At 42.2% G+C, this 26,831-nt stretch overlaps 2 protein-coding genes across 4 annotated transcripts in view; one reads left to right on the top strand and one right to left on the bottom strand.

Moving 5' to 3' along the window:
* Positions 1 to 7,083, bottom strand: part of LOC127477273 (uncharacterized) — a 702,414-nt gene extending 695,331 nt beyond the window's left edge. For 2 of the 3 annotated variants that reach the window (XM_051801375.1, XM_051801373.1), the window contains exon 1: positions 4,680 to 7,083. In XM_051801375.1, coding sequence (XP_051657335.1) covers positions 4,680 to 5,879 — 1,200 coding nt within the window. In that variant the 5' untranslated portion in view covers positions 5,880 to 7,083. Of the gene's footprint in view, positions 1 to 2,397 lie in introns of all 3 variants that reach the window. The other variant, XM_051801376.1, reaches the window with a different exon arrangement.
* Positions 1 to 26,831, top strand: part of SH3GL2 (SH3 domain containing GRB2 like 2, endophilin A1) — a 101,375-nt gene that overhangs the window by 64,868 nt on the left and 9,676 nt on the right. The window contains exons 2-5 of the mRNA XM_051801493.1: positions 17,142 to 17,210; positions 19,400 to 19,472; positions 23,671 to 23,814; positions 25,658 to 25,791. Coding sequence (XP_051657453.1) covers positions 17,142 to 17,210; positions 19,400 to 19,472; positions 23,671 to 23,814; positions 25,658 to 25,791 — 420 coding nt within the window. The remainder of the gene's footprint in view (positions 1 to 17,141; positions 17,211 to 19,399; positions 19,473 to 23,670; positions 23,815 to 25,657; positions 25,792 to 26,831) is intronic.

The following is a 26,831-nucleotide window of genomic DNA, read 5'->3' as shown; positions in this document are numbered from 1 at the left end:
CGAGAGACTGGAGCAACGTTTACCCTTGAAGAGTTCTTTATGGTATTTGTTCCTCTTTTCAGTTCACGTACCCGGGCTGCTAAGGAAGAGGTGGGTTTCCCATCCCACTTCCTCATATCTTCTCCATGCTCACGGAGGTAAAACCATAGATCGCTACGTGGAGTGTACCTTCTCTCCTTAGCTGGGGGACGCTGGCTCCTGATAGCAGAGACTCTTGTTCGTCCTGGCGAGATATGGAAAATCCCTTCCTTAATCTCTTCTCTTAGCTTCTGGTGTCCCTCTTCAATTTTCTCTTCTAGGCTTCGGACGTGTTCAGCCAGTTTGGTTTCCACAGATGAGACGTGGGCTCGTAATGGGGCGGTGACAGTGTCTTCATAAATCCTGAGTTTGCTAACCAATGCTCCCACCTTGTCCTCTCCCTCCCTCCATTGCAGCGTTGCTAAGTAGCGGGAATACATTTCTGGCCCGAGTCGTGCAAACTTTAACCACATTTGGGAGGTGCACTGTACGCCATCTGGACTCTTAGGGAATCTTTCATCCTCTGAAAAGATTATCTCCAGTACAGCTAACTCCCTTAAGCACCGGATACCTTGTTCCATCGTGTTCCACTGTCCTTGCTGTACGTGGAGGTCCTCCTTGCAAAGGTATCTCTCCCTCACACTGGACAACAGTCGCCGCCAGAGGCTGAGAGTTTCCTGCCTCCTTCCAATCCCCTGATCAATGACTACATCTCGAGACAGGGATCCCAGCTGTCTGGCTTCACTCCCATCTAGGATCGTATCGTTAGCTGCGGCATCCCAGATTCGGAGCAGCCAGGTCAGAATGGACTCGTTCGCCTGTCGTGTGAACTCTCTCCGGAGCTCACGTAGCTCACCCAGGGATAGGGACCGAGTGATTATTTCTGGCTCTGTCTCCTCCGGTGGATGTGAAGGTCCCGCCTCTTCGTCATCATTTGCTATGCGAACTGATTTAGTCTTTGATTTCCTTTTCTGGACAGGGGCGACTGCTATTGGTTTTGCTTGTTCTTCTGGCTCCTCGATGGTTTGTGTGGACACGGTGCTGGTTGGTTCATTTCTTTCTCCCTCTGACTCAGCTGTGGTTTGGGTGGACGTGGTGTCTGCGGATTTGGTCCTTCTCTCCTCGCCCTGACAGTGCTGTATCATGTCAAGCAGTGCCCGGTAGGCAGTGGCCAGGGCCCAGCAGGTTGCTGTGAGCTGGCCATCTCTGGAGCTGCCAGAGCATTTTTCCTTCACCAGTCTTATCATGCTAACAGGATCCTGCAGTTGTTCAGGGGTGAATTTCCAGATCATTGGAGGAGAAAACTTTTCCAAATACTGGCTGATGTCCTCCCACTTCCCGTGCCACTCAGCATTATCTGCTCCCAGGGCAGGTGTCCAACCAACCTCCCTAAAAGGCACTTTTCTGACCCTAAACATGGTGTACACAGTACAGAGCAGACAGAGCAACACTAACAATAACATTATGCTGTCCTTAACATCAAAAGGGAACTCAATATTTTCAAAAACTGTTTTAGCAGGTCTGAAGGGGAAGAAGGAGGTGGGAGGCTGGAAACCATCCACCCCTGTTCCCCCAAAAAGCTGGGTACGATTTTTAATGAGGCCCCAGAGGTAGCAACCCAAACCAGGACAGGCAAACAGGACTGAATACACATTTACAATGAAACTCATTGCTTCTGATGTTAGAATGACATAAACATAATATACTAATAAAGCAATTTGGATCCCTCTCCCTGGTCTTAAAGAGAGCATCAAAACAGGCAAATAATACGCCATCTGTGGAAATATGAACAGGCTCAAATACAACATCCATGTGAGTGCATCAAACAACATGGTGATCAGGGAGTTTCTATATTCAAATAGACAAATGCTTCAAATGAAATTGTGATTCTGACTTCTCTCTCTCTGCCCGACGTTTGGGCGCCAAAATGTGCTGGTTTAAAAGTTAACCAGCAGGGGGAATGAACCCAACTCAAAGGAGAGATTATAAGTCAGAATAACAATTTATTAAAATAATACAGTAAGTACAATAATACAAACAAACAATTGGTCTCAACCCACAAAAACCCAAATGTGTAACCCAGTACCCTGGGGCCTGAACAAAGTGGTGTTCCTTGGGCCCTGTTTGAGTCCAAAGTAAAGGGAGAGGGGAAGAACCTGCTGGTGGGAGAGCTGCTGCAGTCTGGCCAGAACTGGTGATCGCAGTCCAGTGGTGGTCTAAGTCTGGTTGAGAGCGATGAGATGCAGCCGTCCTCTGGATCCCACGAGTGGGTTGAAAAAATGTTCCAAAACTCCAAGATTATATATCCTCCAGTTCAGGCAGGAATGCTTGGTACTCCCCTCAGGGCGGGGAGTTCACAAAGGGTGTGAGGACAGAAACATCCTTCTATCTCACAGGCCTCTTAACACCTAGTTTATAGCCTGAGGAGTCAGGCTCTATGGGTAGAGGGTGCGAATAGTCTATTGACAACAATAGTCTAGTTTCTGGGAAATGACATGGAATGCTATAGAATACAGTTTTGGGTTACACCCACCATGCTCTATGGGCAGAGGGTGCGAATAGTCTATTGACAACAATAGTCTAGTTTCTGGGAAATGACATGGAAGGCTATAGAATACAGTTTTGGGTTACACCCACCATGATGAACTGATCTCAGCTGTCCTAACTAGGACATTATCCACCCCTTATTCTATGCCATCCATGTCATGCCCAAATTAACCCTCTTTAAAAACTATATCCCTTTAAAACTATATACATCTATCTATCTATCTATCTATCTATATATATACAATGAAACATTACAGACCATTCTCACTCAAAATTAGGTCCCCTTGTGGTACACAACGTGTCTCCCCATCTTTTTGCATTACCCACCACGTGGAACCAGGTCCCTGAGCAAAAACAATCCCTCGGATGGGTTTGCCTTTGCTTGAGGTGGGACTAATCCAAACAGTCTTCCCTAACATTCCTCTCATATGTACCACGGGGACTTTATCTCCATCTACAGTATGCAAAAGTTCTGATTGGGCAGGGCCAGCTCGATTGATGGAACCTCGGGTGTTGACCAACCAGGTGGCCTTTGCTAAATGCAGCTCCCAGTGTTTGAGAGTCTCCCCACACAGTGCCTTCAGAGTGGTTTTCAGCAGTCCGTTGCACCGCTCAACTTTTCCAGCAGCTGGTGCATGGTAGGGGATATGATACACCCACTCAATGCTGTGCTCTTTGGCCCAGGTGTCTACAAGGCCATTCTTGAAATGGGTCCCATTATCAGACTCAATTCTCTCCGGGGTGCCGTGTCGCCACAGGACTTGTTTTTCAAGGCCCAGGATGGTATTCCGGGCAGTGGCATGAGGCACGGGGTATGTCTCCAACCATCCAGTGCTTCCTTCTACCATGGTCAGTACGTAGTGCTTGCCTTGGCGGGTTTTGGGGAGTGTGATGTAGTCAACTTGCCAGGCTTCCCCATACCTGTACTTTGACCACCGTCCACCATACCATAGAGGCTTCACCCGCTTGGCCTGCTTGATGGCAGCACATGTCTCACAGTCATGGATGACCTGTGAGACAATGTCCTTGGTTAAGTCCACCCCTCGGTCACGAGCCCATCTGTATGTTGCATCTCTCCCCTGGTGACCGGAGGCGTCATGGGCCCATCGAGCCAGAAATAATTCTCCTTTGTGCTGCCAATCCAGATCTACCTGAGAGACTTTAATCCTGGCAGCTCGGTCCGCCTGCTCGTTGTTACGATGCTCCTCATTAGCCCGTTTCTTGCCTACATGATCGTCTACGTGACGGACCTTCACACTCAGCTTCTCTACCCGGCCAGCGATGTCCTGCCACATCTCCGCCGCCCAGATGGGTTTCCCTTGGCGCTGCCAGTTGGCCTTTTTCCATCGCTCCAGCCATCCCCACAGAGCATTGGCCACCATCCATGAGTCAGTGTAGAGATAGAGTCTTGGCCACTTTTCTCGTTCAGCTATATCCAAAGCCAACTGAACGGCTTTAAGCTCTGCAAACTGACTTGACCCACCTTGTCCTTCGGTCGCTTCTGCAACTCGCCGTGTGGGACTCCATACAGCTGCCTTCCATTTTCGGTTTGTCCCTACAATGCGGCAGGAGCCATCCGTGAAGAGCACATATCGCCTTTCATCTGCTGGTAGCTTGTCATATGGTGGGGCCTCCTCAGCACGTGTCACCTTCTCCTCCTCTTCTTCAGAGGATAGTCCGAAACTCTCACCTTCGGGCCAATTGGTGATAATTTCCAGAATCCCAGGGCGATTAGGATTCCCTATCCGGGTTCGCTGCGTGATCAGAGCGATCCACTTACTCCACGTGGCATCGGTGGCATGATGTGTGGAAGGAACTCTTCCCTTGAACATCCAGCCCAGCACTGGTAGTCGGGGTGCCAGGAGGAGCTGCGCTTCGGTGCCGATTACTTCTGAGGCAGCTCGAACTCCTTCATAGGCAGCCAGGATCTCTTTCTCAGTTGGTGTATAGCTGGCTTCAGATCCTTTGTATCCCCGACTCCAGAATCCCAGCGGTCGTCCTCGGGTCTCCCCAGGCACTTTCTGCCAGAGGCTCCAAGAAGGGCCATTCTCCCCGGCTGCGGTGTAGAGCACGTTCTTCACGTCCTGTCCTGTCCTTACTGGCCCAAGGGCTACCACATGGGCAATCTCCTGTTTAATTTGTTCAAAGGCTTGTTGTTGTTCGGGGCCCCACTGGAAATCATTTTTCTTCCATGTCACAAGGTAGAGAGGGCTTACAATCTGACTATACTCGGGGATATGCATCCTCCAAAAGCCCACAGCGCCTAGGAAAGCCTGTGTTTCCTTCTTGCTGGTTGGTGGGGACATGGCTGCTATTTTGTTAATCACCTCCATTGGAATTAGGCGGCGTCCATCTTGCCACTTCACTCCTAGGAACTGAATTTCCTGAGCAGGTCCCTTGACCTTACTCCGTTTAATGGCAAAACCGGCTCTTAGGAGAATCTGGATTATCTTCTCTCCTTTCTCGAAGACTTCGCCCGCTGTGTTCCCCCATACAATGATGTCATCAATGTACTGTAGGTGCTCTGGAGCCTCACCCTTTTCCAGTGCAGTCTGGATCAGTCCATGGCAAATGCTGGGACTGTGTTTCCACCCCTGAGGCAGTCGATTCCAGGTGTACTGCACACCTCTCCAAGTGAAAGCAAATTGTGGTCTGCACTCCGCTGCCAAAGGAATGGAGAAAAAGGCATTGGCTATGTCAATGGTGGCATACCACTTGGCTTCCTTGGACTCCAGCTCATACTGGAGCTCCAGCATGTCCGGCACAGCAGCACTCAGGGGTGGTGTGACTTCATTGAGTCCACGGTAATCCACCGTCAGCCTCCACTCTCCGCTGGACTTACGCACTGGCCATATAGGGCTATTAAAGGGTGAGCGAGTCTTGCTGACCACCCCCTGGGTCTCCAGTTCGCGGATCATCTTATGTATAGGGGTCACAGAGTCTCGGTCGGTGCGGTATTGCCGACGGTGCACTGTTGCTGTGGCTATCGGTACCAATTGTTCTTCAACCTTCAGCAGTCCCACAGCAGAGGGGTCCTCTGAGAGACCAGGCAAGGTGTTCAACTGTCTAATTTCCTCCGTCTCCACAGCAGCTATGCCAAAAGCCCAACGAAGTCCTTTTGGGTCTTTGAAATACCCACTCCTCAGGTAATCTATGCCAAGGATACACGGGGCCTCTGGACCAGTCACGATGGGGTGTCTGTGCCATTCCTTCCCAGTCAGGCTCACTTCAGCTTCCAGTACAGTCAGCTGTTGGGATCCCCCTGTCACCCCAGAAATGGAGATGGATTCTGCCCCTACGTATCTTGATGGCATTAATGTACATTGTGCGCCAGTGTCCACTAAAGCCTTATATCTTTGTGGCTCTGATGTGCCAGGCCACCGAATCCACACAGTCCAATAGACTCGATTGTCCCTCTCCTCTACCTGGCTAGAGGCAGGGCACCCCTAGTCCTGGTCATGGTACTCATTGTGCTCTTCTTGTGGGTATGACCTGGAGGTCCCTTCAAGAGGATCAGACGTATCATCATTCCTGTACCGTCTGGAGTCTTGCCCACGAGAGACTGGAGCAACGTTTACCCTTGAAGAGTTCTTTATGGTATTTGTTCCTCTTTTCAGTTCACGTACCCGGGCTGCTAAGGAAGAGGTGGGTTTCCCATCCCACTTCCTCATATCTTCTCCATGCTCACGGAGGTAAAACCATAGATCGCTACGTGGAGTGTACCTTCTCTCCTTAGCTGGGGGACGCTGGCTCCTGATAGCAGAGACTCTTGTTCGTCCTGGCGAGATATGGAAAATCCCTTCCTTAATCTCTTCTCTTAGCTTCTGGTGTCCCTCTTCAATTTTCTCTTCTAGGCTTCGGACGTGTTCAGCCAGTTTGGTTTCCACAGATGAGACGTGGGCTCGTAATGGGGCGGTGACAGTGTCTTCATAAATCCTGAGTTTGCTAACCAATGCTCCCACCTTGTCCTCTCCCTCCCTCCATTGCAGCGTTGCTAAGTAGCGGGAATACATTTCTGGCCCGAGTCGTGCAAACTTTAACCACATTTGGGAGGTGCACTGTACGCCATCTGGACTCTTAGGGAATCTTTCATCCTCTGAAAAGATTATCTCCAGTACAGCTAACTCCCTTAAGCACCGGATACCTTGTTCCATCGTGTTCCACTGTCCTTGCTGTACGTGGAGGTCCTCCTTGCAAAGGTATCTCTCCCTCACACTGGACAACAGTCGCCGCCAGAGGCTGAGAGTTTCCTGCCTCCTTCCAATCCCCTGATCAATGACTACATCTCGAGACAGGGATCCCAGCTGTCTGGCTTCACTCCCATCTAGGATCGTATCGTTAGCTGCGGCATCCCAGATTCGGAGCAGCCAGGTCAGAATGGACTCGTTCGCCTGTCGTGTGAACTCTCTCCGGAGCTCACGTAGCTCACCCAGGGATAGGGACCGAGTGATTATTTCTGGCTCTGTCTCCTCCGGTGGATGTGAAGGTCCCGCCTCTTCGTCATCATTTGCTATGCGAACTGATTTAGTCTTTGATTTCCTTTTCTGGACAGGGGCGACTGCTATTGGTTTTGCTTGTTCTTCTGGCTCCTCGATGGTTTGTGTGGACACGGTGCTGGTTGGTTCATTTCTTTCTCCCTCTGACTCAGCTGTGGTTTGGGTGGACGTGGTGTCTGCGGATTTGGTCCTTCTCTCCTCGCCCTGACAGTGCTGTATCATGTCAAGCAGTGCCCGGTAGGCAGTGGCCAGGGCCCAGCAGGTTGCTGTGAGCTGGCCATCTCTGGAGCTGCCAGAGCATTTTTCCTTCACCAGTCTTATCATGCTAACAGGATCCTGCAGTTGTTCAGGGGTGAATTTCCAGATCATTGGAGGAGAAAACTTTTCCAAATACTGGCTGATGTCCTCCCACTTCCCGTGCCACTCAGCATTATCTGCTCCCAGGGCAGGTGTCCAACCAACCTCCCTAAAAGGCACTTTTCTGACCCTAAACATGGTGTACACAGTACAGAGCAGACAGAGCAACACTAACAATAACATTATGCTGTCCTTAACATCAAAAGGGAACTCAATATTTTCAAAAACTGTTTTAGCAGGTCTGAAGGGGAAGAAGGAGGTGGGAGGCTGGAAACCATCCACCCCTGTTCCCCCAAAAAGCTGGGTACGATTTTTAATGAGGCCCCAGAGGTAGCAACCCAAACCAGGACAGGCAAACAGGACTGAATACACATTTACAATGAAACTCATTGCTTCTGATGTTAGAATGACATAAACATAATATACTAATAAAGCAATTTGGATCCCTCTCCCTGGTCTTAAAGAGAGCATCAAAACAGGCAAATAATACGCCATCTGTGGAAATATGAACAGGCTCAAATACAACATCCATGTGAGTGCATCAAACAACATGGTGATCAGGGAGTTTCTATATTCAAATAGACAAATGCTTCAAATGAAATTGTGATTCTGACTTCTCTCTCTCTGCCCGACGTTTGGGCGCCAAAATGTGCTGGTTTAAAAGTTAACCAGCAGGGGGAATGAACCCAACTCAAAGGAGAGATTATAAGTCAGAATAACAATTTATTAAAATAATACAGTAAGTACAATAATACAAACAAACAATTGGTCTCAACCCACAAAAACCCAAATGTGTAACCCAGTACCCTGGGGCCTGAACAAAGTGGTGTTCCTTGGGCCCTGTTTGAGTCCAAAGTAAAGGGAGAGGGGAAGAACCTGCTGGTGGGAGAGCTGCTGCAGTCTGGCCAGAACTGGTGATCGCAGTCCAGTGGTGGTCTAAGTCTGGTTGAGAGCGATGAGATGCAGCCGTCCTCTGGATCCCACGAGTGGGTTGAAAAAATGTTCCAAAACTCCAAGATTATATATCCTCCAGTTCAGGCAGGAATGCTTGGTACTCCCCTCAGGGCGGGGAGTTCACAAAGGGTGTGAGGACAGAAACATCCTTCTATCTCACAGGCCTCTTAACACCTAGTTTATAGCCTGAGGAGTCAGGCTCTATGGGTAGAGGGTGCGAATAGTCTATTGACAACAATAGTCTAGTTTCTGGGAAATGACATGGAATGCTATAGAATACAGTTTTGGGTTACACCCACCATGCTCTATGGGCAGAGGGTGCGAATAGTCTATTGACAACAATAGTCTAGTTTCTGGGAAATGACATGGAAGGCTATAGAATACAGTTTTGGGTTACACCCACCATGATGAACTGATCTCAGCTGTCCTAACTAGGACACAGCTTTAGCTGAAAATGAAAAAAATAAAATGAAGCTTAGAGATAGGTTCTAAATAAGGAGAGTAAGAACAGGGGACAGGTTCACAGTGCGTATTTCCTACCATGTGACAATGCTGGAGGTTGGCATCCTGATCTTTATGTATCCTTCTTGGGGAGAAATAGTTCCACTGAGATTTATTAAGTTTTGCTTTTGCTCCACTGGCATTACTGGAAATCCTATCTTACAAAGAATTTCATTTATGACTTGACAGGCTTTAGCAATGGCTTGTCTTTTGCACGGACGATGTGTCCTATGTATGTCACATCTATAGCCAATTTCCCTGGCTTTCTGACCTACCTTCAGACTGTTACTGGAGCTCATAAACAGGGCTATGGACCCTACTATTAGCAGCTGTGAGGACTTGCAAGGCCAAGCTATTGTATATGTATAAAGGGTATTTAGAAGATGCTTTGTGAGAGAAGAAGGCAAGCCTTTTAGAGTCCAGTCATAGCCTTCCCTGCTTAAGTTTCCAAAATTCAGTTTACTTCCTGATCTTTGAATAGTGCACTTTATTGTTCACATTCTGCATCAAACAGCAGAGTAAAGGGAACTTTTAAGCATGAATAAAGCTAGCCAGCCTGTGCCTAGTGTGGTGTTGTGGTGGAACAGGCCAGTAAACAAAGATTTCTAGAAGGAAGGAAGTTATTTCAGTGCTATCAGGGGAGGGAGTTTATTGTTTCCTGATTAAATATATCTACTGCGTGACAGAAGGGAAAAGGAAAAGATAATCTCAGGCATGTCTGGCAGATACTTACCTAAAATACATCATGAATATTTTGGTTAGATATGCTGCTGATGGCAAGCAGTAGCAGGTGCAAATTAATGGTAAGGATTTTCCCCTGTGCTTTGCTAAGGAGAAATAAAAAGTTCAATGGCATAATCAAAGTCTCAGTGCAAACAGGAGATAAAAAATTACATTCCCTGGAGATTCTTAGATCTCCCTTTTCTTTCACTTTTGTCTTTCATACTGTCTTCATGATCCATTACAGCTCCTGTGGTAGTAGTGGAGTTGCTGTGCTCCTCAGTTCTGTAAGGGAAGGATCCTCTGCTGCTGAGCTCCAGATGATGGTGACTTGCTCTTGTTTGGCTGTACAGCTGAAGCAGAGAATTTACTAATGAAATGTAAATGGGCATTACTATATCTTAAATGTATATAAAGTTGGGATCCTATTTTCATTTTACTGCTGGCAGTGACTTTCTGTATTCTCATGCTGTATCCTACTGACACAAGTTGTTTACAAATTTAATTTGCACAAGTTGTTTACAAATTTATAGAAAAATAGAAAAAATCAAATAATTCCAAATGTAAGGCTGAGTGTGATAAGCTTTCCTTGTGAAATATGTTTAGTGGAAGTGTGGGGTTTGCTCAGTTTCCCTAACAAGTGAGTAGAGCGTACATGTGAGGCTAACCCCACACTTCTAGGTACTTGTGAGATTTATCACAATAAATGAGGCTTTCCAAAACTTATTATTAGCTTATTTGGCTTGTAAATTAGGACTTCCCTCATCTACATGGCTGTTCTGGAAAACCCTTAGCAATACTACTCTGCCTCAGCTGAAATTAGATATTAGTTTCCTTTCCAGTACAGGATAAGGTTCTGTGAACCAGCACTGATATTCTCTACAATCTCTTAATATTTCTGAAGATAAGCTATCTGCATACTAATCTGGAAAAGTCCTTCTTTTATTCTGTATTTTGATGCCAATTGAACAAGGAGGATAACTCTAAAATAGAGCTAGTTTACATATGCTTTTGAGGTTTTTTTTCCTTCTGAGGTGTTCTAGTTTATCTGAATCAGCAGAAAATCTTCTCTGTTGCTGACTGTTATTACAGACAATGTGATTGGCCACAAGAAGTGTGTTTAATAATCTGCAGAGAACCAGGGCCATGATCATAAACTTAAATTGCAGATGTCATGCGGTTTCTGTGGTAACAAATTCTGATACCATAAATGCCAAACTGTGCAGGATCAGACAAACAGAAGAATTAACCTGCAAGTAACAGCTTTCTCTTACTCGAGTGTGTGACGTGACAGAAAAGAAAATGTCTTGGTTAGAGATTGTACTTTTTTAATAAAAATGTTCCTTTTCAAATGTTTTCTCCTTCTGAAAAACCTCCAGCTGGGTCCCTACAAATCTATGGGGCCTGATGGGATTAATCCCAGAATCCTCAAAGAGCTGGCTGATATCATAGCAAAACCTCTCTCAATGGTTTTTGAGTGGTCTTGGGAATCCAGAGAGGTCCCAGCTGTTTGGAAGCTGGTGAACATTGTCCCGATTTTCAAGAAGGACAAAAAGGAGGACCTCAGAAGCTACAGGCCTGTCAGTCTCACTTCAGTGCCTGGTAAAGTTCTGGAGAAGGTTTTTCTGGGAGGTATTGAAAAATAGCTGAAAGACAATGCAGACATCGGTCATAGCCAGCATGGCTTCATGAGAGAAAAGTCCTGCATATCCATCCTGATTTCCTTTTATGACAAGGTAATCCACCTCGTCAAGGTTGATCAAAAGAAGCCAGTTGATGTAATCTTTTGGGATTTCAGTAAAGCTTTTGATACTGTCTCTCACAGGATCCTTCTGGACAAACTGTCCAGTACACAGCTGAAGAAACACATCGTGGTGATTGAGTAGTTGGCTCAGGGATCAAGTGCAGAGGGTAATAGTGAATGGAGTGACATCACACTGGTGACCTGTCAGTGGAGGGATTCCACAAGGCTCCAACATAGCCCCTCTGCTCTTCAACATCTTTGTAAATTACTTGGACACAGGACTGGAAGGGATACTGAGCAAGTTTGCAGATGACACAAAACTAGGAGGAGCTGTTGACTCCCTCAAAGGCAGGGAGGCCCTGCAGAGAGACCTCGACAAATTAGTGACCTGGACAATCACCAACCAGATGAAGTTCAACAAAAGAAAGTGATGGATTCACTGGGATGGGGAAATCCTAGATGTTCATACAGACTGGGTATAGAAAAAAGGTCCTCACTCTGCACTGTTTGCGGCTAATGAATCCTCAGACAGACTTTATCCAGGAAGAACTCTCTTATAACTGTATTACTCCATTTCTATACACAGACTCTCAACCGACCCCGGGTCCAAGCTCTCCAGCCAGCAAGATGTTTCCTTATCTCCCCGCATACCACACACCCCCATGTGACTGCTTCCAGCCACAGAGAACAGTCATGCTTCAAGCAGCTTTCTAGCTTGATCTCGTGATTCTTTTCACACACAGAGTAATCTTAGCTCTGGCTCGCTCAGGACCACAGTATTTTTGCTTTAGTATTTTCTTCTTTTTCTTTTATCATCCAGGTGGCTGGTGTTGTCCATCCAGCCACTCCTACAACTGGGGACTGAGATGCTAGAAAGCAATGCCATGGAAAGGGACCTGGGGGTTCTGGTTGATGGCAAGTTCGATATGAGTCAGCAGTGCCCTGGCAGCCAGGAGGCCCAACCGTGTCCTGGAGGGCATCAGGCAAAGCATCGCCAGCCGGTCGAGGGAGGGGATTGTCCCGCTCTGCTCTGCACTGGTGTGGCCTCACCTTGAATATTGCGTGCAGTTTGGGGCACTGCAATATAAGAAAGATATTAAGCAATTAGAGAGTGTCCAAAGGAGGGCAACAAAGATGGTGAAGGGCCTTGAGGGGAAGCTGTATGAGGAGCAGCTGAGGTCACTTGGTCTGTTCAGCCTGGAGAAGAGGAGACTGAGGGGAGATGTTGCAATCACAACTTCCTTGTGAGGTGAAGAGGAAGGGCAGGCACTGATCTCTTCTCTGTGGTAACCAGTGATGGGACCTGAGGGAATGGGTTCAGGGGAGGTTTAGGGTGGATACTAGAAGAACGTTCTTCAACCAGAGGGTGTTTGGGCACTGGAACAGGCTCCCCAGGGACGTGGTTATAACACCAAGCCTGACAGAGTTCAAGAAGAGTTTGAATGATACTCTCAGGCACATGGTGTGACTCTTGTGGATGGTCCTGTGCAGGGCTAAGGGTTTAACTCGATGATCCTTGTGGGTCCTTTCCAACTCAGCATATTCTGTGAAACCTTCACCATGTGTACACAGACTTCTTTCCATTAAAATGTGTATTTCTCACTACTTTGTTTTGAAAGTCTTTCTTGTGTTTGCAAAGCTCACAAGGCATCACAGCGTTTTAGAGCCTGTTTGAGAATCCTTAACAAACCTGAAGATATTTCTGTCACTGTGCTTCCTGACAGTGACAGGCAAAAGTCAAAAAGGTAAAAATGGCATGGAAGAATTATAGAAACCTATGGAGGAGATGCTGAGTACTCAGGAATGAGAAATCATCTGCATGACTTGCATTTAATGAGCATGAACTACAGGGACTGTTATTTTTCTGCATTGTGAATTTGTAAGCTTTATTCATTACTGTTTCCCATAGCTGTCATATTAATAAATATTTTCTTTCTACCACCCCATCCACTGTGTGACGATTTGATAGGACTATACTGTCAACAGCCTTCTTTTTAGGGAAAGAAATGTTATGCTGTGAAAATGTATTTGGAGCTATGAATGCATTCAATAAGGAGACTATTACTTTTCAGCCTTACTGTGGTATGACTGCTTTGCAAACAACATTCAATTTGTGTCATAGAGAAAGACAATGTATTGTGGTGGTAATCTATTTAAAGCTGTTTTTCCACTTCTGTATAGAAGCAAAGCTGCCATTTATACATGCTGCCAAACAAGTATTTAATTAAATTAATTGAGCTGCAAACTCAGGTGACTTCTAGCATAGTTTAATGCTGATCTTACTGCATTTTCAAGTTTGGGTAGTCTCATAGGTTTTCTGGTAGCAGTTGTTTGACCTCTGAATTATTCAGAGCTCTGGTACAATGCAGCATCAGAGTACTGAAGCAGATTATTCTCGTGGAATAGATATCTAATGCACGTTTGATTTATATTGGCATCTTATGAGTAGTGAGAGACGACAGCATCAGAGTCATATCTTTAGAGGACTGGTGTATAAGATATTGTACAAGTGATCGTCATGTATTCTATAAAAAACAACTGGAATTTTCAGGATATTCACAGTGATTGCACAGGCATATTTTGTCCTCCGTGACATGCTGCACCATGACACAGCAGTACACCAAAAAAAAAAAGTTTAATTGCACAAATATATGAAAAATTGAACAAATGGTTTCATAACTAAGACCTAACAAGTTTTGTTGTTTCACATGAAATCCATCTACCAAACCCCATTCCTGTCACTATGGCTTATATTCCAGCTCCTGTCAGCATTTACCAAAAAACTTTTTAATATTAACTGCCAGGAAAAAAAAAGTTTATTTTTTTCCTAAGTGTAGGAATCATGCCAATTTTGTTGTTCTACTGAAACCATTCTGATCAGCAGATGCTAAATTCATATTCTGCCTGAGTGGAAATGGAGTCTTTATAAAATTCAAATTTGCTTTAAGGAACATAGCATTGGTTTTCAGTCAAATAAAATATGGAGATCCCAATAGTAAAACATGACATTGTTAGGGTAGAAAAGTCTGTATATTTTTTGATTCACACAAATGACATTCTCTCCTCCCTTAAAAGGCCTTTCATTCTGTTGTAAAGCAAGAACTAGAATGTTAAAACCTTGAAATGACTTGACAAAGGAGATTTTCAGTTCCTGGTTAACAGTAGCTGTTAGCCTGGTGATGTTCTTGACTGCTTCTGAAATGGTTAGCACAAGAGCAGATCCTGAGCTCGTGTAAGCTGGCATAGCTTTATGACCTGTGATAATCAAATCTGACAATCTTAGGTACTGATGGAGTGGTAGCCTTAGTATAATGCTTTAACAGTTGATTTGGAGGATGAATATAAAAAGACTGAAAAATATCTCTAAATTTAGTCAACATAATGATGACATAGATGTGGCCTCTGTTGCAAGTGCTTAGGCTGCCTTTCTCAGGCTCACTGGTCCCACCTGACCACTTTAGATTATGGCCTTGCAAAGGAGGTTTGCTATCCTCTTTGAGCAGATTACCCCCTACTGTCCTAAAGGGCAAGAACTTGTAAGGGTTTAACTTTTTTTTTTCCCTTAAATTTGAATTCTTGATTTGAGTTCTCATCTGTGCATGAGTGTCTGTGGCCTTTAGGGAAAAAAAATCAAAACCAAAGAGTATTTGAATTTTCAAGTGGGATTTTTGTTCAGCTGTGCTTTTCCTGAGGTCTGTCAGTGCTTTTCCAAACCAGATTTTTGTCTGCATAATGGAAGGGAAGATAGTTCGTTGGCAGTCTGTGGTGTAACTATCCTGAAGGAAGAGTCTTCTCCAGCTCCAGAAGAGCTGAAGACTTTAACAGCTCATCTCTCTCCTTTGACTCACCCTGGTTGTCTGTAACAGTACTTGACACAGAGTTTTACAAATTAATTTTCTGCTTAGCACATAGTTTTGTTAGTCACCTTGGGTGAGTGACTCGTGGTGGTGATTGTGAGCTAGTATTGACAAAGTGACCAAAAACTGAAAGCACGTTTAGAAGAGAGGGTTGACCTGCCTTTTTGACTTCGCAGTGACAACTCCAGCAGACTGTAAGGCTGCAGTTTTAAGATTGTCGTATGTTCCTCAGTTAGAGTAATGATGAATATGAAGGGAATGAGCAATTGTTATGGTTTATAGATGTGAATTGGGACGTTTAGGCATCTCTGGGAATAAAAAGTTATCTTTTTGCAAATCCTCATTAACTATGAAAATATCTCAAAGTGATGAAATGTAAAGCTACAGTCAAAGAGGGCTGGGAGATTAACTACCTTTGGGTACTTTGTATCCTCAGAGTTGAACTACAGTTATAAAAAAATCTATTTTCAATATTTAACTACTAGCATATTAGCCTACTGTTGTTTTTTGTGGTAGAATGCTGCTGTGCAGATTTAGCCATGTCATCTGTAGTAGGATGTCCATTTGCAGAAGATTGATTCATGAAACTGAAAATAAATAGTACCTTTTAGAGCACTGAATCTGTCCCTTGTCCAATGCAGAATGGCTCCTAACAGTACCTTGTTTGACTTCTCATGGGGCTTCACTAGTCCTGGTAAGGCACAAGTGCAGTAATAGAGACCACACAAGCTCATCTGCATTCACAGTATTGATGTTTCACTAACGCACCATTTGGGCTACTAATTTGCAGGATGCTGACAGAAAACAAACAGCTGATAGCTATTTCCTATTGCACAGAATAATTACAGCCTGCATTAGTAAGTGCTTGGCTATGATGCACTTCCAGCTTTGTTGTAGTGAACTGGAGTGAATTTAAAATTATTCAAATGTTTGGATTTTATTAATGTCGTGTGAGTGATTGACTGTGGGTATTCTTCCTCTTTATACTAAAAAAGAATCTATAGAAATGAGTTACCATAGTCATTGAATCCAAGAGGAAAAAAATTTCTTTTGTTTCTCCTTGTTTATTACTGGAGTCACTTCACTGAAATCAGTAGTTAAAAAGTCATATGTATGATTAATTTCCTACGAAGCATACCATCCCAGTAAAAGATTAGTACAGTCACTGGATCATATGCACCTGACTTAGTTGTGGAATTACACCACTAAAAGACTTTGTGATTGACAATGAAATTGCTGAAGTCCATTTTAAATGGTGTCTCATAGCAGTTATCGTTCAAAGCTGTTACTGTCAATATTACTGACTGTAAAGGGAGACATGGTCCATTGTGTTCCACTGGATTAGAGAAATGAAGCAGTAGCACAGGATAATTTTCCAATTAGTTTTCAAACTGAGTATTTTATAAAAAAACCAGAGTATTTGCTAAAGACACAACACCAAACATCCCTTTCATTCTCTCTAGATATGTCAGTTGGGTATTTTATATATAAGTCATGTTACCCTCCAGCTCCTGCTTGAGTGTGTGAATGTAAGGATTTTTTTAAATCAATCTTTCTCTGTCTGTCTGTCTGTCTGTCTGTCTCTCTCTCTCTCTATTTATAAACTCTTGATTTTTGCTGGTGAAGGTCTGCTTGCGGGTTGAGTCTGTATTGGAAAGTTCTCAGGCATGGATGCCTCTTGAGTTAGGCCTCGGAAGCTTCTAGGTGCTCTGTGCTTAGGTGTGGTTTTTATTCTTGGTCAAAAATTGTGTCTCTGAGGCTTAGGTAGTAATATATTATTTCTGATTGTTTAACTTAAAAGTGTGTTTGAAATGAGTTTTTCAGAAAGAATAATAAGTCTTACTGTCGTAGTGACTTAACAGAAGAAAACCCAACATTTCTCTAAGAAAATGCTGTAACTAAATTTTTCATTTGTTGCTGAATCTGTTGTACTTTTTTTAATTGCAGAAAGTGAGTGAAAAAGTAGGAGGTGCAGAAGGAACCAAACTAGATGATGATTTCAAAGAAATGGAAAGGGTAAGTCTAAATACAGATGCATATATTCATTATTACCATGCATTTTTTCTTTCAGGAATTTCAAAGTTTTTGTCCCTAAATCACTCAAAAAATTTTTGAAAGACTTAACTTTTATTCAGCAGAATGGAGCTTTCCATTTCCTATTTCTGCTTCTTTTCTAACTAAGGCATGTGTAGTGTATGGCATTCTTTATAACACACATATTACATTCAGAGATTGAGGCTGATGTCAGCTACAAATTAGCTTCAGTTAAACCACTGCAGGGGATCTCTGGAAACTGAGTCTATCTACAAGATGGTCGTTTCAGTGGCAAAGGGTGCTAGCAATTCTCAGATCCTTGAGTGACAGGTCAGGAGGAGCAAAAGCTGTCTGCTGAAGTGTATTGACAGCAGCACTGGAATATTCATTCACAGGTTCAGATCCTGTTAGGCAGCCTCCGCTGGCAAAATGCCTCAGGTTAGGTGGGCCTAACTCCCCATAGGAGGCTGCTTGGTGAGCCTGATAGTGGTAGCACTGAGTGTTTCGGTGGAGGGAAACAAAAATAAAAAAAACCACAGCTGTATGGGGCAGTGATAATATTTCAGCGGACAGAATTAGTAGGGGCAGGTTTTTTTCTGGCTTCAACTTTGAAAGGTACTATCAAATCTTGTAACACAAGCTAGTGCTAGGTGATTTATAGGGTATGTATCTGATATAAAACTGATTAAGAGAGCGGCTGTTTATCTGTACATTTATATAGTGAGACTAGGAAAAAAACCTTGGATGGGAAATAAAGGAGAAGGGCATATCCTTTGTACTTCTTACAGAGAAAGTACCGAGTTGGTTTCCCCCCTCCCACTCAACTTCCCTTTGTATATGCTGCAAGTATAGGCACTCCCACTGGAAGATGTTAATGAAGATTCAGAAAACTGGTGTAAAGTTTAGAGTGGAAAAGAGGACATTGTCGGGGTGAGTCCCACATAAAGCTTGTGGGTGGCATGGGTTGGCAGCCCAGGAGATAGCACTGAGACCTGAGAAGGGAACAGAATAAATTCATCAGTTGCCTCCACACTCCCCACCTGGCCCTCTGTCCATTGCCAGCTTTCCTGCAGGCAGTGGACATGATCCTTCTGCCCATTCCTAGCCTTCTGTTCCCTCACCCTCACTCTCCTCTGCAGCCTTCTAGCCATTTCTGGGTTCCCTACCAGGCAGTTCAGCTACTTATTCACCTAGGTCTGGCAGACTTGTCCTGCTTCTTTGTGTAAAGCATAGAGCAAGACCTGGCAGATGGCAGTGGCAACAGGAAACAGGAAAGACGTCAGTCACAGTGTGGTGCAACCAACCTACCTTAGGTGTTCTTTTTTTAAAATAGGAACTTGCCATTATGGTGAAGGAGTTCTCTCTGTGGGACACAAGCTACCCTGCAGAGAAATGCAATGTGTCCTTATAAATACAGACCACACAACAGGTTACAGGGATTCCCCAATCTGCCAAAGCAGCATTTTTTCTCTGAGACCTGATACTGAGAGGGAGAGTAGTTGCATACTTTGCTACATTCACTTTAGAAAGCAGATAGGGAGTGCTTTGTAAGAAAGCAAGAATTCTTATTACAGAAGAAAGTAGAAGAAAGTAATGCTGTTTGGTTCTAAGTATTTTAAAATCCTAACTACGGGAGTCAGCCAAGGGACAATAAACGGTCAGTGCATCCATGCTGATAGGTTTCTTGAAACTGAAAACTGAATGAATACCTAGTCTTCTCCATCACAGTTTTACCAGACCTTGCTCTCCAACCATAGTTGACTGACTTCTGCTTTCCTCTCATTTTGCCAGTTATTAGGGGATCAAAGATGGCCAGTTCCCCAAAAAGTTGTCAGTGACTGTTCTATCAAAAACTTTTCCCTATTGTGGATGGTTCCCAGGGTGATGTAAAGAATCAACACTGTACAGTGAGTTGTATCAAATTTCTAACACACCCTGAGATGCTCTGTACTAATGGCTTTGAGAATGGATCTGCTAGAAACTGAAATGGTGTACTCATGCTTTAGTAGTTTTTTAGGGATTATCATCATTCTCATACCAGGCTGTTCTCAGGGACATAAAAATAAATTATAAGAAGAATTAAAAGAATTTATAAGAATAAAAAGAGAGAAAAATATCTTCCTTTTGTCTAACTTTTCATGTTTCTTTTTGTTTAACACTCTCTCCTTCAGAAAGTGGATGTTACCAGCAGGGCAGTTGTGGAAATAATGGCAAAAACAATAGAGTATCTTCAGCCCAATCCAGGTAATGTAATTTCACAGTCTTACAGTACTTGCAGCACTTTTTGAAAGTACTCTTTCTCACCAGTACAAAAGTCTGACAGTGTAAAATCTCACCAGTCCTCACTGATGCAATTAAGGTTAACACAAGATTGGTGAAGTTATTGTGAAATAACAGAGATGAGTACAGATTTCTGTGTCATGGGTATGGGCACAGGGCAGGCCAATCAGCCCACAGGTGGGGATCAGGAGAGACACAGTAAGACTGTGTGAGGCATCTCTTACTGTCTCAGTCATTCACCATGTGAAGGTAAAGGACCAGGCAGTCCTTGCAGACCATGAAATAAAGGCAAAGTTCTGAAGCAACTTCCTCCATGGCACAGGAAGAGATAGCACTTTTCATCTGGTCCTCTGGTGATTTCCCTTATTAGAGTTAGTAGAAAAGGAAGGGTGCAAAAGAGTTGTTGATACCATACTGGTGAAAAGGAGAGAAATGGGTATAGTCAGAGATGACTCAATTGAACCTTCAAAATAGAAATCAATGAGTGTTTTCCATGGGGAAATGAAAGAATTGGTTTGTGATAGGGCTGATGGAGAGCTACATGTTCCTCTTTTGCCAAAGATCCTCACAAGGAGGGGTGATCTGGACCTGTAATAAATATGTAAACTATTAAATTGAAGAGTATGAAGATTTCTGTAGCAATCTAGGAACTACTGTAAGTCAATGCGAGTATCACTGAGGGGCAATGGAGTTAACTTGTGCAAAATCAAGGTGAAGGTTAAAATTAGGCCCTCTAGCTACCATAAGTATCTTAGAGTGTCATGGAAGTACAGACCAAATTCACTCATTCACACTAAGGAATATATATTCCTAATAGCTGGAAACAAACTTGAGCTGGTGTGAAATATTTCAGCTCCAGTGTGGTATACTGAAGGACTATTGCTGGTATAGATTAGTTGATGATATTTTTATCTTAGATTACAGAAAAAAAGGGGAAATAATAACTCAATGACGCTGACAGTGAATTGGAAATAGAAAAAGAGAAGGATGATTAGTGTTTACAAGTTCAAGAACTGCTAGAGAGAAAATAATGATGACTAGAATGGTTTCTATGTCAACATATGAAATTCTGTTTATGACACGAGTCCACAGCTTCACTGCTCATTGTCAACAAGTACTCTGCAGGAAAAACAATAGGACTGACAAACATTATGGAGCTAGTGATAAAATTGTGAACTACTGTCAAACTGCTGTTTTGCAACACTGTGTAGACTGAGTAATAAGCTTTGGCTGTTTGGTGCTTCTCTGACTGCCTTCCTGACACATCTGAGTGGTTAGGATTGCTGTGAATCACGAAACAGGCTCCCATCAAAAGCAGGTAGCAAAATTTCTGGAAGTAGCTAAGTGTATGAATTCAGGCACTTCAGGCTGATGTAGATTCGCAGTGCTGCAGGAAAGAACAGTTTCCATAGTCCAGCTACATATCCCTTCGTCTGCTTGTGGCACATGCAAGTAGAATCAGAAAATTAAAATCATAATAGGCAGGAGGAAGATTTACTTTCATACATAGAAAATGAAATCATGTTATTCATTTCATCAAACAAATCCTTTAACAGCAGTATTTAACAGAAGATTAGAAGTTTACTTGTGTTTGATGGGGAGAAAAGAGATTGGGATGTAGCACACATTCCTTGAAAAGGAAGATGTGCCCTGAAAACACGAATAGGCATGGATAACATAGGACTGTGGTTCTAGAGATCAACTGGCTTAATGGTGTTTTGAAATATCAACAAAAGAAGTATGCATCATGGTCTAACTTCATAAAACAGTTAATTAATGCTGGAATGGAGAAGGAAAAGGATATTAAAGACAAAGGTGAAAGCTATTGAAAGAGATGTTGGGCTGAGATTAGTGCAAATGAAAAAGATAGCTTTGTGACTCCCCAGTTATGAAAAAAAAAAAAAGCTGAAGGAAACCTGAAAATTACTGAAGTTGAACATGATGAAGACTTAAAGGCTTTCCATGCAGATGTATGTGACCATATTTCAAGCAGAAGATATGCAGGATGAACAAGATTGAAAGTACAAAGAATGAGTGATTGAATTCTCTGTTTAAGTTTCTTTCAAAAGCTTTTGGCAGCATTCTTATGATTCACTGTGGTTCTGCTAATACTTAATATTAAGGGAAATCATTAGTGACACCATGAAAGTAAATGTAAAGGAGAGGGAGTGTAACTGGGAAAATAATCAACCACTCAGATCACTTGCATGTGATGCTTTGTACATCTTTGCCTGTCCTTGCTCAGGTTGAAATATAACGTAGAGAAGACAGCACATGGCACTAGCACAATAAAACAATAGAACTGAAAATCTCAAGGTGGGATTTTGAAATTGGCTGAGGACAAACTTACTTTTGCTCCTGTGGAAGTTACTGGAACCAACTTTAGAAGAAAAAAAGAGGAATGAGACCACTGGTAGATGTATTCTAGATTCCTACTAAATTATTATTATTTTAATGTAATCATGATTAAATTATTAGATAAATCATTCAAACATACATTTTTCATGCTTATATTTCTTCTCTTTAGGATATGTTTCTTGCCCTTCCCTTATTATCCTTTCACCTCTTTCATTCTTTTCCATACGTTTTGCTTTCTACTCTTACCTTGCTGTCCAGAATATAGACACTTCATCTTTTTATATTCCCTCTCACATTTTTTCTTTTATTTCTGAAAGTACTCCCATTTGTTCCTGATTTATTCAGCTTACTGCCTCCATTCCCCTGACTAATTTTGTTTGTGCATTAGTGTCGTTTGTGCTTCTGTATTTTCTCATTGCCACCATCATTTCAATACCATTTTTAAAGGCCAGACACTTCATTAAAATGCAGTTTCTTATACTGAACAGTCAGCGAGTCTGCTGACTGCAGTTTTGTAGTGGGTAGAAAGAGAAGGTGTCAGAAAATTCACATGTTGAAAAACATGATCTGATGGCAGTCAAGGGTAGTGAAAAAACTAAAAAAACCCATAATTACTATATGTTAAAAATATATTTTCCTTTCATAGCTGCTTCTCAGACAAAATAAGTTCTATGAGACTTGTCTGATTTTCCTGTGTCTGTTTCCATGTCTGTATCTGTGCATACATTTATAAGCCACAAAGTGAAACATACAACAAGAACTATCTCTTGATGTGCACTTTTAACAATAAATGGAAAGAAAAACATTTATTGATTCCAGTTCTAGTGTTTTGTTTTGTTGCACAAATGTGTGCAAGGTTCAGTTTTGACCAATGAAATCGGCACACAACAGTGTGAGCTACTAATATTTTGTAAACAGAAATACTAACTCTCAAGAGCACCTAACAACCTCAGGCCTTTGCAAGTGGAAAGGTAGAGGCATTCATAGCTGTCCTCCTCTAGCACGGACAATAATGTAGTTAAGAAACATCCTCTGAGTTAGCTTGCTGGCAATGGGATTTAGCTGGCAAAATTTGAACTTAAGTAGTGTTAATTAATTCACTCTCTGCAGGCCTTTCAGATTCTGTAATTGCAAAAATTCACTAAAGTACATCATCAAACAAATCACTTCTTTTGTGTGTGCTGTCTTTGTTTTCATCAATTATGATAATTGTGTCGTTTCTTTTGATCTGCAGTTGAAAGTCATATTGAAGTAAGAGTTTCCCCAAACCTCCATAAAAAGCAAAAAGGGTTTCAAAGGTTGTTGGACATCATGTTTGGGGACATAGATTTTATTTAATGTTCTACAACAGAAAATCTTCCAAACATTTAAAAATGGGGGGCACCACAGTTTAATGTTGAGTGTACCTAGTCTGAACCTCTTCTTGAGAGCAAGGCTGTCTCAATCTCTATCTCATTGGCTACCTACGGATTTTAAGATTAAGAATTTGGAGATATCTTACAGATTTTCTTGCCTGTCGTGTGTCAGACATGCTGTCGTGGAAGTGTTTCTAGGCCTACTTCTGTCCAAGTCATTTCAAGGGAAGCTTTGACTTCAGGTGCTGGACAGAGACTCCTCTCTACCCTACCAGCAAAAACAAAATGGCAATATTTCATTCCTTCATTCCAAGGGCTTAGTCCTAAACTTAGAAAATGTCTTTCAAATACATTTTAGGTAGCTCAGATAAGTTTAAACACAGGAGTGCATTCATGACTGTGTAAGCAAACAACTGCATGTTTGTGATATTGTCACTTGCCTTCTTTAGCTTCCAGAGCTAAACTCAGCATGATCAACACTATGTCAAAAATTCGAGGCCAGGAGAAGGGACCAGGCTACCCTCAGGCAGAAGCCTTGCTGGCAGATGCAATGCTGAAATTTGGCCGAGAACTTGGCGAAGAATGCAACTTCGGTAACTTTTTTACTTCCTTTTCCCTTATAGTGCAGTAAACATGATAGTAAAATTTCATATAACTTTCATTATTAAAGGTCTGCGCTCTAATAGAGGATGAACTTCTGCAAGAATCATTAGAATTCTGCTTCATCAAACTGTTCCTTTAAGGTCGGTCAAGGCCTGTTTAAGTACCTTTTGCAGATTTGGATTAGAGAAATTTTTCGCATGAATGAAAGTCAGATTGTTTGCATTCAGACCCATATCCATATAAGTTAACCCTCTGTCATAGGTAGTTGTACTGGAATGGAAGATGTGCATGTACAGACACTGTATTATTGTCAATGCATAGACACAATAAAGCCCTTTTGTCCTCAGAATCCTTATACTAACTGTTATTTTCTTAATAACAGACAAGGAATAAAAGCTAATAGATTTTTAATAGGCTTTGGCCTTTTTTCTGACCAAATTCCACATTTTAAGGCACTAGTGAATACTCTTGTCTTATCTGTCAATTGCTCCTCCCTCCAAGCCCAAATAAGTTTACAACTGAGTTACAAATGTTAAACTGGCTCTTAACATTATGTTCTTCAGCAGTAGACCTATAATTAGAAGTGATGACATTCACAACAGTATACTTTGTCTTTCTGTGGTGTTTTTTTGGCTTCTGTGTTTCCATTTCTCTATAGGTCATATAGGACCCTCAAATACTACTGTGAAAGTTCTATTTTCTATTTGAATCTTCATAGAATTGTTTTCCTGTCATAAAGACATCTACAATAGAAAAAGTACTTTCTTACTTGTTTTATGTGATTTACTAGTTAGCTTGACAGATGTAGGTAGATTTGTGCTAAAGACTACTGTTTGAAGTTTTTTTAATCGGTTGTCTCTCATTTGCTAAATTTCAAACACATTTTTAAAAGGAAGATCAGGAACTAACACAACTTCTACAAATTGCTGTATGCTCCTTGATAACTGCACTAGCAGGCAGTAGCATAGATACGGCAATTATTTTCACATTCTTAACTAATAACAGCTATTATGGCTGCTTGTCCCTTGTCCAGTCTGACAGACTCTCTCATTTTGCAGTGCATTCCTGGCATCCCCTGCTTGAGAAACAAAGCTCCTTCTGATTTCTCACATTTTTTGTTTTTAGACTCTTTGTATTCTTTGAAAGTGGATATTTTTTTCCTCCAACCTACACCTCAAACCAGGAGGGTATGTTCGAGCTTCTTGCTTTTGTTTTTGTGCAGAGGAATTAAAACAGAGTGGTAGCCCTCAAGTTAATCTTGGAGGAAATCTCACAAGGCTACTAAAGTTACTGAAGTTTATGAGCTTGAGACACCTACACTTCAGTAGTCTATGTAATAGACCTCTGAAGTGTAGTAGTACTGTGAAGTCTATAGTTTCATAAAATAAAACTTTGATTAAAAAAAAATAAATCTTTGAAATTAAGAATTTTTACATTTGATACTATTACCAACCTTACCGATAGAAATGGGGAGACCTAAACTTGAATTAGAACTATTTTTTAATGTACTCTGGTGATGGCAACACTGGAGCAACTACAGATGATTCTATTCTACCATGTTTCAATAGAGTGAGGAATGAACAAATAATGAGGGATATGGAGGAGACTATCTTGACACAACATGGAACCTCAAATTCAGCTGTATTACAAGGCATGAAGTCTTGGTGGCTGCAGAACTGTAAAATGCCCTTTCACTCAGTGCATCGTTTTCTGTTTCTTTCCTAACTTAAGACTTAAAATGAAATACTAACTGAAGTTTCCATAACTCAGTTTCATTCTACAGTGACTCAAGACTAAGTTATTTTGAGATAAAGTGTGTATCTTTTCTTTCAGGACCAGCGCTTGCTGATGTGGGAGAAGCTATGAAGGAGCTTTCTGAGGTCAAGGACTCTTTAGACATGGAAGTGAAGCAAAACTTCATTGACCCACTTCAGAATCTCCACGACAAAGATCTAAGAGAAATACAGGTGTTGACCGCAATGCAGCATTTTAACAATGCCAAATGTGTGGACTGCGTATATGTTCAGAATTTCCATTACTGGTGTAGTTTAAAATGGGCATTCAGATTTGCAGATGACCTGATTTTAGTCTCTTCTGGCTTGAATTCTATTTTTCAGTTCTGTCTCTCTAGTTGGTGGTTTAGAAAGGGAAAGATCCAAATTCTAATGTTTTTTGATAGTGGCATCATCAAGGTTATGCAGGCATGAACACACTATTCTAATCTTACCATTTGAAAGCTCATTTCACTACATAGGTGTACAGGTGTTTACATTCCATTCTGTAGTGTATGGCAGATGCTTGTATGTGTAGTAGCTGCTATTCTGACCTTAGTAAGGCTTTCATACTGTTGACTATATGTGGATGAAAGATGTTTTGAGTCCTTTGATATAGTTTACAAAGTTGATAAAGTTATGTATATCATAATAGATGACAAATTGATTCTTCTGAGGGACAGTAAACACCTAAACTAATCATGCTTTTACTGGTAGCATTAACTTTTGGCCATCTTGACATGGCAGTTGCTAAACAGATTAATGTGAATGTTACATCACTTAACAATCTAGAAAATCTTTAATATAAGATAACTTTCAGATAATTTGGTGGCCTGATAGAGATGATAAAAATATTTTCTGTGTTACTTTGTTTATGAGAGCTGTTACACAGGCAAAAATATAATAAATTGTGCTTTTAAAATGATTTTCTCCTAAACATCTAGGGAAAAAACGTAGTATTTAGGAAATTCTGCATCGGAGTTAAAAAGCTAGAAATCTGCATATCTTTTATACAGATGGAAATTGCAGTTGTCCATTCTATGTGGACTTTTTTTAGTGTTGGTCAGTCATTTAGACCATCGCTTCTTAAGTGATACATAAAACCACCTAATTCATGATTCTGTTTCTCCCCTGTGGAGAATGGCTGATATACAGGAAACAGCACATGCTTGGAAGTGTGTGTGAACCACCTGCTTACAGTGCAGTATCAGGAGAGTTGGGGAACATCCTTTTGT

Source organism: Manacus candei, unplaced genomic scaffold (assembly GCF_025592945.1).
Source record: "Manacus candei isolate 608988 ecotype Guabito, Panama unplaced genomic scaffold, ASM2559294v1 h1tg000051l, whole genome shotgun sequence".
Lineage (NCBI taxonomy): Eukaryota > Metazoa > Chordata > Aves > Passeriformes > Pipridae > Manacus > Manacus candei.
The sequence above is the reverse complement of the archived record's forward strand: the minus strand, read 5'-3'. Positions and strand labels throughout refer to the sequence as shown.